This window comes from Sinohyriopsis cumingii, chromosome 15 (assembly GCF_028554795.1).
Source record: "Sinohyriopsis cumingii isolate HCF-2022 chromosome 15, ASM2855479v2, whole genome shotgun sequence".
Taxonomy (NCBI): Eukaryota; Metazoa; Mollusca; class Bivalvia; order Unionida; family Unionidae; genus Sinohyriopsis; species Sinohyriopsis cumingii.
Genome location: NC_142975.1, coordinates 113,993,547 through 114,006,578, shown reverse-complemented (window position 1 = coordinate 114,006,578; position 13,032 = coordinate 113,993,547). Strand labels below are relative to the sequence as shown.

General features: G+C 35.7%; 2 protein-coding genes across 4 annotated transcripts in view; both read right to left on the bottom strand.

Annotated features, from left to right (window-relative positions):
* The window catches only part of LOC149782522 (hemocyte protein-glutamine gamma-glutamyltransferase-like), a 227,220-nt gene extending 216,103 nt beyond the window's left edge, over positions 1–11,117 (bottom strand). For both annotated transcript variants that reach the window (XM_089933950.1, XM_089933951.1), the window contains exon 1: positions 10,903–11,117. In XM_089933950.1, the coding sequence (XP_089790076.1) occupies positions 10,903–10,943 (41 nt within the window). In that variant the 5' untranslated portion in view covers positions 10,944–11,117. The remainder of the gene's footprint in view (positions 1–10,902) is intronic.
* A 1,261-nt stretch (positions 11,118–12,378) lies between these two features.
* LOC149782521 (neo-calmodulin-like) overlaps positions 12,379–13,032 on the bottom strand; it is an 84,045-nt gene continuing 83,391 nt past the window's right edge. For both annotated transcript variants that reach the window (XM_089933949.1, XM_089933947.1), the window contains exon 8: positions 12,379–12,744. In XM_089933949.1, the coding sequence (XP_089790075.1) occupies positions 12,599–12,744 (146 nt within the window). In that variant the 3' untranslated portion in view covers positions 12,379–12,598. The remainder of the gene's footprint in view (positions 12,745–13,032) is intronic.

Sequence of the window (13,032 nt, the reverse complement as noted above, 5' to 3'; positions counted from 1 at the left end):
ATTGAGGCAATGAGTCTTTCACGGTTTGTATACATTTATTTTAATCACTAAACTTTTGAAAAGTACGGACCGTTTTGTAAATAATCCTGAAGTTGTCTAGAGTTTCTCTGTGCCTTCTACGAACCAATGTTAGCCATCTAGCTCATATGTATGATCCCTTCTAGCAACCTGCTAATCTTTATCAGAATAAAATAACGATTAACGGGTATAATTTTAATTCATATCTTCTGCTGTGATTGAGACTTGCTTGTTGCGATGCTTTTTGTTCGCAATCGTCTTGTGTTAGACAAAACTCAGTACGGTTTCACCGTTTATTGAAGATTTTGATGTTTTTCACGGAAATAATTCGAAGAACTGTGAACGCTTTATTTGTTCGAAACTGGAAGAAGAAAAGGACAACAATTTTTTTAATTACTGTGGTCAAACACTCACTTTTCGCTGCTGCGATCCTGTAACTGGATCCCCATGTCCAGACAGTGACAGATTTATGATTTTGCCGCCTATAGGCACTGCAAGAGTTGTCACAACAAACACACACACACACAGAGACACACACACACACGCGCGCGCGCTAGCACACGCACGAACTAAGCAAAGCCTTAGAACTTTTAAAGACCTTAACGCTTTTATTTAATGGCAAACTTGAACTTAAGAATTTTTCTTGTTCTTCTTTTCTTTTATCTTTTTACAAAATGATTTTTTTTTAATTTCATGCTTTAAATTATGCCGTTCCTAATTTTGTTCATTCCAAGGCAGCTATCATGTCTGCTTGATGGGGAAATCTGTATAAAACAGCAATTCGTTGTCTGTCGATTGCAAGTTTGTCAATTCCTAAAATATCACGGTCTCCTCTCTCTACGTCAGCTCCATATCTCGCTGCTGGGCTTTTCTCGTCTGTATTTGTTACCATAATGTCGTTTCTTAGTAATTGTTGTTGATTTTATCCCCGGACCGCTCTGGTGGCCTAAGTGATTCGATCGTCACCCCAAAAATGCGAGAGGTCGTGGGTTCGAACCCCGGCTAAAATGGTACTAGTAGCTGCCTCACTAGGCGCTCATCGTTAAGAGGTTAGTGTACACACACCCACACACCCACACCCACACACCCACACCCACATACACACACATCTCCATTTAGTTATGCACAGTGACAGATTTATGATTGTGCCGCATATAGGTTGTCACAACACACATACCCGACCTAAACAAAGCCTTAAAACCTTTAAAGACTTTTACGCTTTTAACAAATGGCAAAAGTTGAACTTGAGCATTTTTCTTTCTTGTACTTCTTTTCTTATACAAAGATTGCAACACTATAAGTGTGTTGCTTTGACCATGCACGTTTGGTTTTACTACGCTGTTTCTAATATCTGTTGTTGTCACGGGACGTTTGTATTTGAGCAAACTTACAAGTTTTTGAGTTTGTTTTGTTTTTCTTGTTCCATTGTGTCGATTTTGACAACGTAACTACTGAGTTCTCATACTTAAAAATGCGAAAGCTTTCTTCTTATCTCAGAGTGAAAATATCATCTTTATTTTTTGTGTTTTTCTTTGTTTGTAAATGTGTTTGCCTTTACAGGAACTTCAATGGAAAATTGGAACTTTATCGGTTAATCATATAAAGTTTACAATTGATACGAAGATAGTTTTCCAAAGAGTAGGAATTACCACATTGATGGAGGAATGCCAACAACCTCGTTACCATATGCTTTTGTTTGGCTAGTCGATTGATCGTGTGAAGCAAAGCCTCAATTTCACATTTACAATGTGCAAGGAAGGATGGAAGGGGTTTGTAAATATGTATTTGCGATAATTTAAAAACGTTTATAGCATCAAATGTGGTTCGGCGGTGGAGAGAGGTATACATTTAGAGGTTGGGTATGAATTTTTACGATCATTATTTTTGTAAATAACAATGTTATAGTACAGACATTATTATTGAGGACGTTATGGGGTGGGGTTGGATTTCAGAGTGATTTACAATTACGCTTTCTAAAGATATTACCTGACTTCTAGACATAATACTTTCCAATGGTCAAAATTAAAGTCAAAACTTAATTTCAATCAAGTCTGGCTTTTGCGAACGAACCTAAAGTTTCTCGATGAATTAAACTAAAGTCTGAATTAAATCTCTTAATTCTGAACTTGTCTCATCGACGTATTCGTGAAATTAGGACTAGACTAATGGATTCCAAACTTAAAATCCAAGCTGGTTACTTATAGGCTACACATGCTTTTTCTCCCATTTCGAAATCAATTCGGATGGGTGCAACTGCTTCTGCCGTACTTTCCATGGCAACGCACTGTTTCATCTACATGTTCCTCACGTAACATATTTTCCTACTGCATTGACTCCTAGATATTCCTCCTTCGTACATTACTCGCAGAACTGTTTCTCGTCCCTAGGAAACGTGCTAGCCACTTTTTATGTTTACCCACGTGACGTCAGTGTTCAAGTTTTAGATGTGTTTGATCACAAGAAAATAATTATAAAGCGTTTTGATCGGGAAAGCGGTGGGTGTGTGGGCTGGAGATATCCATATCAGCACTCGTTTGAGTCATGCTCCTAGCTAGCAAGCATATGAAAGTTAGCTAAAGAAACTCTCTCTCTCTCTCTCTCTCTCGAACACACACACATACACACACAGATTTGAATTCTAGCCTTTTGCAGGGGCGTGTTTTAATTTTGTGTTTTATACTTTATAAATGAAACGATTAAATACCACACAACAAATGACATCTTGTATATGATTACAAGGTAAATATGGCATTTCTTTTCCTTTCTCTGAATCTTACTTCTTCTTTTTCTTCTTCTTCTTCTTCTCTCTCTCTCTCTCTCTCTCTCTCTCCAACCTTTTGCGCTATGTTTACAGAGATTAAAGAACATATATGCTTAAGCAAGTGTAAATACACACATAAGCCATTTGAAAGACACGTTATCTTTTATATAACAATAGTGTAGCTTTGACCATTTCATGTTAAAGCTGAGATGAGATAAAATTTGAGCTAAAAATAACCGCATATCAAAGGCCGAGAAAGGTTAATTTATCAGCATAGTTTTAATATGGAAACAGCAATAAAAATATGAAAGAGATGAGATATGTTCGGCATCGAGAAATTTTGCATTTTATCATGATCTGATTGGTTGATTGGCTAAGGTTAATATATGACACAGTGATTGACACGTAAAACTTGACATTTCATCACCTATGAATTGATACTTGATTTGAGAGAACTAATTATACTAAGACGTGCACCACGTGATAAGCAAATAGGTTTTATGATCTTCTCACTTTCTCTTTAGTTAAATCAGTAGATTATTTGTTACATTACTTTAATTCAGGGCGAAGGGTGAAACAGAATCAAACAGACACTCACATCCACCATACTAAAACACGGTGTATCCATCTCAACACCAATAACAGACATGTTTAATGTTATTTATGCGAAACTCTGCAAGTTTCCGGATTATTTTGACTCTAAAACAATCCACGCACGGATATACCTGACAGCAGCTACAACAGCCTGGTTTTCGCTAATGAGATGCAGATGGTTCCAAAGGTCCATTGAAAGAATCCATACATCTAACAAAATATTTTCTGGTAGATTTACCTCTACATCACATAAATTATTTTCTACAGATCGTGGAATAATAGGAAAATACAATATATAAGTAAAAGGAAGACTGAAATAACATTTTCAGTTCCTCGTTCTCGTCGATCCGGCTATGGGTGTGGCCTCTGAGTTTCAGTCAGACAAGCTCTGGACATTATTAATTCTCAGATGCCATTGAGCCCTAAGTTGTTCTTAAATATTAATGACGGAGAGCTCCCATTTAAGGGATACCAAGTCGGAAGACTAATCGCCTAAATGGTTCCAAAAGAGAAATTTCCTATGGAGCAAAGAGCTGCATTTTAAAATATCGCATGCTGGAGAAATTTTAGAGAATGATTTGATCTTGTTGTGAAAGATGAAGGGGTGGGAACTTTTGAGTCTGAACTATGTACAAGGTTGTTAATGATTTTCTATAAACACGGTAAGCTGTTGCTGCATTCTCCCCTGTTCCATTGATTCCATGTCAAGTTCTTGAGTCATCACGTTAGTAAAATTAAATACTGCTTCTATTGCGGTACCAATTGGTCAGAGTATGGACTCCAAAAAGAAGCACAAGGCTTCAGATTGGTCCCGACGAGTCTGAAATTTGCAGAGGCCTTGGTCTGTGGCTTTCAAACACGCAAAATCCTTTGCAAAATTCTCAACATGATGTTGGCCTTTCTCTCCGCTGCAACAATAGGGTTTTGTCCTGAGAGAGTTGACGAACTATCCACAACTAGATATTTAACAGAGATGATGACCGCCAGGTTTTGTCAGCTAAGACTACGTTAATAGTAATATGGTCCGTTTTCTAGTAAGTCTGAGAACGCTACTCTTCACGGAATGAAAAGACATTCCCTGTATTGCCTCCCAATTGGCAAGATCACTCAGTTCATTTTGAAGGAAGGTCCTTGATGTCCTCAATAGAGGACTTGCAGATGAAGCAGTCGTTAGCAATAGAGGACTTGCAGATGAAGCAGTCGTTAGCAATAGAGGACTTGCAGATGAAGCAGTCGTTAGCAATAGAGGACTTGCAGATGAAGCAGTCGTTAGCAATAGAGGACTTGCAGATGAAGCAGTCGTTAGCCATAGAGGACTTGCAGATGAAGCAGTCGTTAGCAAACAATCGATTTCTGGATTCTCATCCACTTTCGTTCAGACCATTGACAAATATAAGAAAATGGAGGGCTGCAAGGATAGTTCAGTTGGAACTCTACTGACTACTGGAATCTTGTCGAAAATTCAATCATTATTTATTTGATACAACAGGGAACACTGATCAATTCGTAGGTAGATCGTCTGATCCCTACTAAACTAACTTTCGCAACAGCATAATCTGATTTAGAAACTGGAGAAAAAGCTCAACGTTTGTATAAGAACTGGGCTTTATAATCACGACTAGGTCGAAGCCAACAACAAACTGAACTCAGACTATAAACTTGCTTGTTCCCTAACTACGGAAAATCCACCATGACTGCAACAGTGGCATAGACCGCGAAGAAATAATCAAGTGATATATGATGATATACGATGGTTGTTTGATTGGGATACAAGATAACACTTAAAACTATCACAGATAATCAACGTCTTAGTTGGCCGATTTCACATGACCCAGTAATACAATCAGTCAGTGTGATTGCTAACGACATAAACAAGGAGAAAATGAACTTTACATGTAGAACAGCAGCGGACACGACTATTATCTGATAACGACTATTTTCTGATAACGCATAAACGTCTGTATATACTGACAGACAATCTGGAGAAAGATTTTATCTCTGACTGGTTTACAATCGTAAATTGCCCGTAAAATCAAGACTAAGTCAGTTCCGTTTCCATCTTCAAGACGTAAATGTAATACTGTGATACATTTGGTAAAGGAGCTATGATAACATTTATAGGAAACAAAATAACATCAAAAATATCAGCGTTGTATTTCCTTAGCTGAGAACCTGAGGATACTGGAAATAAGGAAGGAATAAACTCTAGTTTCTAAACTGCTATAGCGGAAACAGTAATACAAGTAAGGTTCGATATGCTCATCTCAGTTCCAAGGAAAAATACTGTTATCAAACCTCAGTTTTACCTAATATGTTATTCGGTGAAACTTTCTCCCAATAGAGACGAGGAACAACCTTCATGTACTTTTTTTCAAATCATAATTAGATATTCTGATCGCCGTGAAGAAAGAACACTTATAGCTCAGTACTACAGACCATAATTTGAGGCAGTGCCAGATTAATCTAGTGCGGAGCCTGTAGCATATGTTATAAAGTAGCTCTAAATTAAAAAACGACATAACTATTAAAACACATACATTGTTAACTTGCATAGTAAAACACATACATTGTTAACTTGCATAGTAAAATAATTGTATTTTTTCATTTGCTATATAGCCAGTTAATACGACAAAGATGTCTGACATTTTAGGAATAGTATTAGGAAATTCAGTATGTAAAACTGTAAGAATATTTTTTTTTTGTTGCCATTCTTATCACCAGCTAAAGAAGACAGTATATGACTTGTCACTTGTATGTTATTTGTTAGGACATTTTCTTGCGTCTGTTGTATACTGCAGCTAGCCTAAATCCGAAACATTGTATCAACGCGGAATGTGCCAAAGCAGCTGGTATGTGGCAGTCCAAGAAACATCTGTTTTAGTTCATTCAGAAACAAATTTAAACAATCACAACGTAAAGCGCCTCTTACGCGAGTGTACATGATTTGTTTACAAATCAAAAGTGCTTGCGTCTGCGTCCAGTGTTTGTTTACAATAGAAATTAGTTCCTTTATGCACGTGAATGCTATATGTGTATTGGCGCGCGGGTTCAGTATCGGGTAATACTGCACGATTCTGACAATGTAAAGTTAACGGGGAAAAAATGAGCAAGTAATAATATTATTTACATGTAGGTAGGCAATCGATAGCTTGAAAGCATTTAGCGCAGGACCTTTGAAAGTGCGGGGCCCGTAGCATATGCTACTTTTGCTACTAGGATAATCCGGCATTGGTTTCAGGGTATGCCGATAGCTGCCGTTTGGAACAGCGCTTTATTTACGAAACATTGATTGACCCGAAAAGCTAAGAATGCAATTTGATCAATTAATTATACGGTTAATACAATTGTAGAAAGTCGAGATACTACAAACAAATTGCTTACTTTTTTAGCCTAGAAATTGCGGATGAACAAACTTATTTTTTTCTTCTATAAATTAGAGGGTTGATAAGCATCCAATGTAAAATTTTGTCTGGCAGATAAATGAATGGGAATGTTCAGAACACCACTTGATTTCTGATACTAACGGGTGATTGTCCGATGCATCCTTGCACTCCATCACAGGAATTCAGATTTATCAATACATTTAACAAAGCATATAATGCCACAAGGAGGTGGAAACCAATACCAAAGACTGGAAAACATCTCCTCAAAATCAAACGTTCTATCAATAAATGATAGTGCTTTCTTTTATCACTAGCTCTCTATGGATATCATTATCGACATAGCAAATGGTATAGATTAACAAATCTCAGACTTGATTATCCCAAGATAAACTTAAAGGGTGTTTTGACAAGATAAACTTAAAGGGTGTTTTGACAATGTACAAATATAGCGAAACTAATAGAAAACAGCAATAATTACAGAAGGTCTGTAAAATATATTGTCCCCATGTTTCTAGATGAGGCAACAGCTAATATAAGCCTAGATGTTTATTAATTAACCAAAAGCATAATTTGTTTTTAGCAATATCAGTGTTGACGAGCGTATAATGTTAACTATTGTATATGGATTGATTTGAGATCTAAACATAATAACATGCTATATGGTACTGGTCATGAATGAGAAAATGCTAAATAAAGTAACCAATTACAGATAAAAAGAAGTTGTGTGTGTGTGTGTGTGTGTCTGTGTGTGTGTGATTTGGTTTTTAGCGTAGCTTTAACTATTTTCTAGTCATATCGCTACGATATCTAGCACTTGGGCATCATGCCGCTGAAATGTAGCATCGGTCCCACCCAGTCACATTATCCTGACACCAGATCGACCAGTCCCAACATTAGCCTCTTATTGCTGAGCGCCAAGCGAGGCGTCTGCAAAAAAACATTTTTATGTCTTTGGTGAGACTTTGCCAAGGTTCGAACCCACGACCTCCCGCATCTGAGGCTGATGTTCTAACGTCTTATGCCATTGGAGTCACAGACACACAGTAAAGGGCGTAGTCTCGAAGAAAATGAATATTTATTTCGCGTCTGATACATAGTCATATACTTAAAAATAATCGGTTAAAATCAACAGTGTGATTTAGGAATGTTTGCTTGCAATCTCGTTTGGCAATGAATAAATATTAAAGCGAGTTCAAAGCACAAAAGGCCAAAAGGTAGATAATAACATTATAATTTGTGGCGTGAATAATTGTGGAAAGTTTGTTTGCACATATATGTTGGAGCCTGAATACAAAACTTTTTTTGGTGGATTACATCGTTATCATTTAAGCAACTTTTCTTTTCAACATTACTTGCAACGATGAAATGATGATGATGATGATGATGATGATGATGATGATGATGATGATAATGATGATAGGTCCCGAAGATAAATTAGATAAGGTTCAACTTTGCAGTAATCAAATGCTTACAGAAGAGTGATGGGTATAAGGTGATGGTATTTACTACTTACATATGATGGATAATGTATTCTTGATGTGTAGCAAAAACCTCTTGTCGTCACAATAACTCAGTGCAAGTTGGTTAATTTGTATCCTGTTAATTTTATGATTTTATGATCTAAGTAACTCCATATCCTGGTAAATTTTGGTTCGGCTAAATAGACAGTCATTGTACATTTTGAAATTTCTTTTCTTTTAATTCATACATTTTTCAAATCCTTACATAATTTTATTTCATCGTTGTCCGTTTTAAAGGAGTAGAGCTTGCTAAAAAGACTACACAAATCTTCAATTTATCCAGGAAGATTGTTAGTCATTTGTATGATGTTGCCATTTGATCTGTTAATATCACTTAGTGATGAGTAAAGCGTTTGGTCTGGTGGTATAGCTGTTATGTTACACCTTTCAAAGCTATCCGTTTATTCATATCAGTCAAATTCTTTCATCGAATCTTTATACTGTTTATTTGTCAACTGTTTCAGTTTTTTCTGTAAAGTTTTAATCAGTTAACGTTAGCCGTCTGTTCCATGAATCTATACCGTATAGAAAACCTGACTGTCCAATTAGATGCTATTTCTTTTCATTCTTTCATAATCCTCTCAACTATGAAATCCTTACTGAACGCAATATATTTTTTTCATCGCTATTTGGTATGATTTTGACCTTTTCATCTGAATCGTGCTGTCATAAGACGATGGCTGCTCTAATGATTTTTTTTAATAATTTTATTCTTCTGTTACTTGTAATGTCTTGCATATACGGCTGGTACTCTAGTACTCCAGAAGTGAAATAATATTCAGGATTGTGTATATAATGCCAAATTATTATATCTCTTGTGAGCCATATTGCATTTCTTGTCATTAATATTGATGTAAGTACATAAAATATCTTTTAACACATTATGTGGAAAGAAAGAAAAATCAGAAAACAATAAAAGCCAAAATGGGTGCGTTATTATTAGCGATTAATAGCGAAGCACCTCACTTTATCAAAATTACTGTTCTTAATATTATGCCATACATGCGTACTTGTCGAGTCTAACTACAAACACATAGACCCTGATAAGTCGGGTTTTTTGCTAGTTCTACTGATAACTCATAACAAACGGCACAGACCGAGACCTGCCAGCGAATAATATGACGCTAGATCTTGGTCTGTACAGTTTGACTCGACTTACAAACAACTAGAGACACACTACTTTCCCGGCATTTCATTCGTCTTTCCATGCCAAACGCAGATTTCATTATTTTCATCTCACGTTGAATGATTATGATTTGCCCTAATAAAAAAAAACTTTCTCATTCAATCATGTGAGAAGTTAGCGGCTTAGTTCTGTCTTCAAACTTAAACAATGAATCGATTATGCGAATCAATAATTTTGTATATCTGATCGAACACAAAGCATAATTGCCATGACATATTCGATATAATCAGCCTAAGTTATACAATAGCGGTTATAATTTTGACACTGATGGGAACTAATTACGTTGCTAAGTAATCTCTGATTATATCCATGGAAACCATAGAGTGTACGGCCTTATAGTAAGATCGCCTTATAATGACGAGCATATTCATTTAATTTTACTACCACTGAATGAAATGAGATACATTACAATACTCGCTTTATAAAAAGATCCACATTATAACGTAGGGCCTTATAGTGAGGGAATTCTTTAATTTGCCACATTCTGATATATTTCGGTCATCTCAGAAGACAAACATTACTCAAAAGAAAAACGCAGTTCATTCGTCTTTCCGGCACAAGAAAATAGTCAAAGTTAAATGTTTGATGTTATTTCTAACAGAATATATGGTATATTTATAATTACACAGAGGCTTATTTTTATACCGCGGGAGTTTTGATATGCTCCTTGGCAAAGAGGCTTGCGTTAGCTTATCAACAATAACAGCCGGTATTTATCTGCGCAATCCTGTTCCTTGTCTGTCAACTTACACACCTCATAATTTAGCACACGCCTTAAGTGAAGTGTGTTACCATTCTGTATGCAAATGTCAATTCTTATCATTACTTCGCTAACATATAAACGAAATAGTATTCGATGTCAGCTTATTCAGTTCAAGAACCATTTTTAAAAATATTTTACATCAAGAGGTTTATCAGTTATTCAGATTAATAAGATAAGATATCCTAAAACCAAACCGTTTTCATAAAAACCTTAGATTTTATTAAAACTTTATTTTAAAAAAATTGATATTGACTTTTGTGAGGAGTGAAATCGCAAAACAATCGGTTAATAGAATGATTTGACGTGATTTCGATATTTTGGTCGTAAATATATAAAACAGTTTTGCTGGTATGCTATACCATTTTGGGAGAAAATATGAACAGATGCAGTGTAAACTAATTTTATACAAATTCTTTAGATGATCCACTAAAATATCTTGAAAATGCTTCAATAAGAAAGAGAACAAAATCTTGATTGAAAAAAAACAACTGGAAAATAAATGATGGGTTGGTCCTCTAACCCACCGGTATCTACTTTTTACGAAAATAACAACAGTCAAATGCATACAAAAAATAATTAGTGTGCCTCGACCGCCATGAAATTAACTGATTCATGCAGAATGCATGTTCCACAATTCGCCTAAGAACATAAACATTCATACGTGCCAATTCACCTACCTTGCCTCAGGTTGTATATCGTACTTTTCTTTGTGCAGCATCCTGAAACTGCTACAGTATCGGTTTCAAACAGTGTACTTGACTGCCTAAGTTATGTATGTAGAAGTAGAAAGTATTTTCAGTCAAAGAATTGAAACGCCTCTTCACATGATGTATAAACCATCAATTGCCACCTCAAAGCTGTTGCAACGAAAGTATTGTTCATTGCCGAGCTTTGGGGAATCGAGACAGCTTCGCGCATGTGCAGGGATCATCAGCATCTCTCTCTCTCTCTCTCTCTCTCTCTCTCTCTCTCTCTCTCTCAGAGCATTGGACATATATTTGATTCTACTTATACAGGTTCTTCAGGGAGATTTGTGAATGACTTTTGTTGGGTGAATCAGGGATTAAATGACACTTGAATCATGTAAGCAAGATACGAGTAATACTTTAAATAAACAAACAAACGATGATAAACAAAATCAGACACACGAGTATATATATCAACTATTTGTATTTTATGGCCATTCTCAAGAATAGACAACAAGAACCACAACCATATAAATGATGATAAGACTGATAATTGTCACTGTCGTCATTGAGATGATTAAAATAAGTAAACTGTGGAGGTTGTTGCAGGATATATTCGGCATTATTTAAATCCATTCTGGTACGTTACTTGACCACTTCCTAATGCGACCAAAATACCAGAAGTTGGTCATCTTAGTGTTTGAACTGATCACAGAAGATTTTTTTACCCTATGAACCTTTCCCAGATCCAGTGTACGCAGATTGTACTGATGCACAAAAAATTTAACACCAACATCAACACACACGCCCGCACGCAAGCACATACATACATACATACATACATACACATACATACATACATACATACATACATACATACATACATACATACGTGTGTGTGCAAAAGTCGTATTTGTAGCTTTTGGGGCAAACTTCATTAATAAATTACAGACATGAATCAGATCTTTGATGTTCTTGTATTGCTAACACATTAATTGACGTACATGAATTAATATGGTATAGATCATTACGTACAATTATAATTTTTCAATGAATAAATATGATCCAGAGAAGTTTATCCGATATTCGCTAAATATGCATTTTTAACTTTAAGTTCTAAATATAGGAGTTCTACTTTGTGTTTATATACTTCTATAGAGAACATAATTGTACAAAACCATTGTTTCAGGATAATCGTAATATATTTAGAAATTAATATTTTTTCCAGCGTAATAGAAGATTATGAATAACGGTACTACATTTGAACTTGTATATCTCAATGAGCTTGAAATCTCCCAGGACTTAGACCACTAGACTTTACCTTATATTTATAAACTCCCGGGGAATAATAGAAATATACTGAACGTCATGCCATTTACGTTAATTTTATAACACAAAACAAATAATTTCATGTAATTTACATAATATATTATTAATATCCAGGGAAAAAATAAAAATACACCGCACTTCATGCCACTAAATTTTTATTTAAAAGCACAACATAACGAGATTAGTTGTAAACACAACGCTGTTCAAGAACCAAATGGATCAAACAATAATATATATTTATTTTCTGCACACAAAATATCTTACGTCGCAGCGTCAACACATGCAGTCCAAATATCTGAGATTCCATGATTGCATAAATACTAAAACGCACAACTGCTTGGAATTAGCACGTTGTTGACTAATTTTCATCTGTGACCTCTGATGTCTTGGAGACATGAGCTCTAATTGGGCGATTGACATCAACCATTGTCAGGGGGTTGCGAATCTCAGATTCTCTTCTTGCGGCCGTTTTATCTTTATCTTCACATACACAAGCGATAAACTCTGAAAAAGGAGTATATTTTAGTATATGACTTTGTCTTTCCATGCTAATTTTGCATTTGACGTTTTTCTGAAGATGAGGGCTTGTCTTCACCGAATATTAATACAATTGTGTCTGGTTTAATGTTTATGTAAGCGCTTTTTAATGCAAAGTCGCTTTGTAGCCAATCGTCAGTGAGAGTAATCGGGTGTCAAGCTTCACATGTGGATTACAGATAGTTATAAGTCCCAACTCTCTTCAATGGCAGCAAAGTTCAGAAGAACCCTGGGTAAAATTTGTTCCCTTTTATA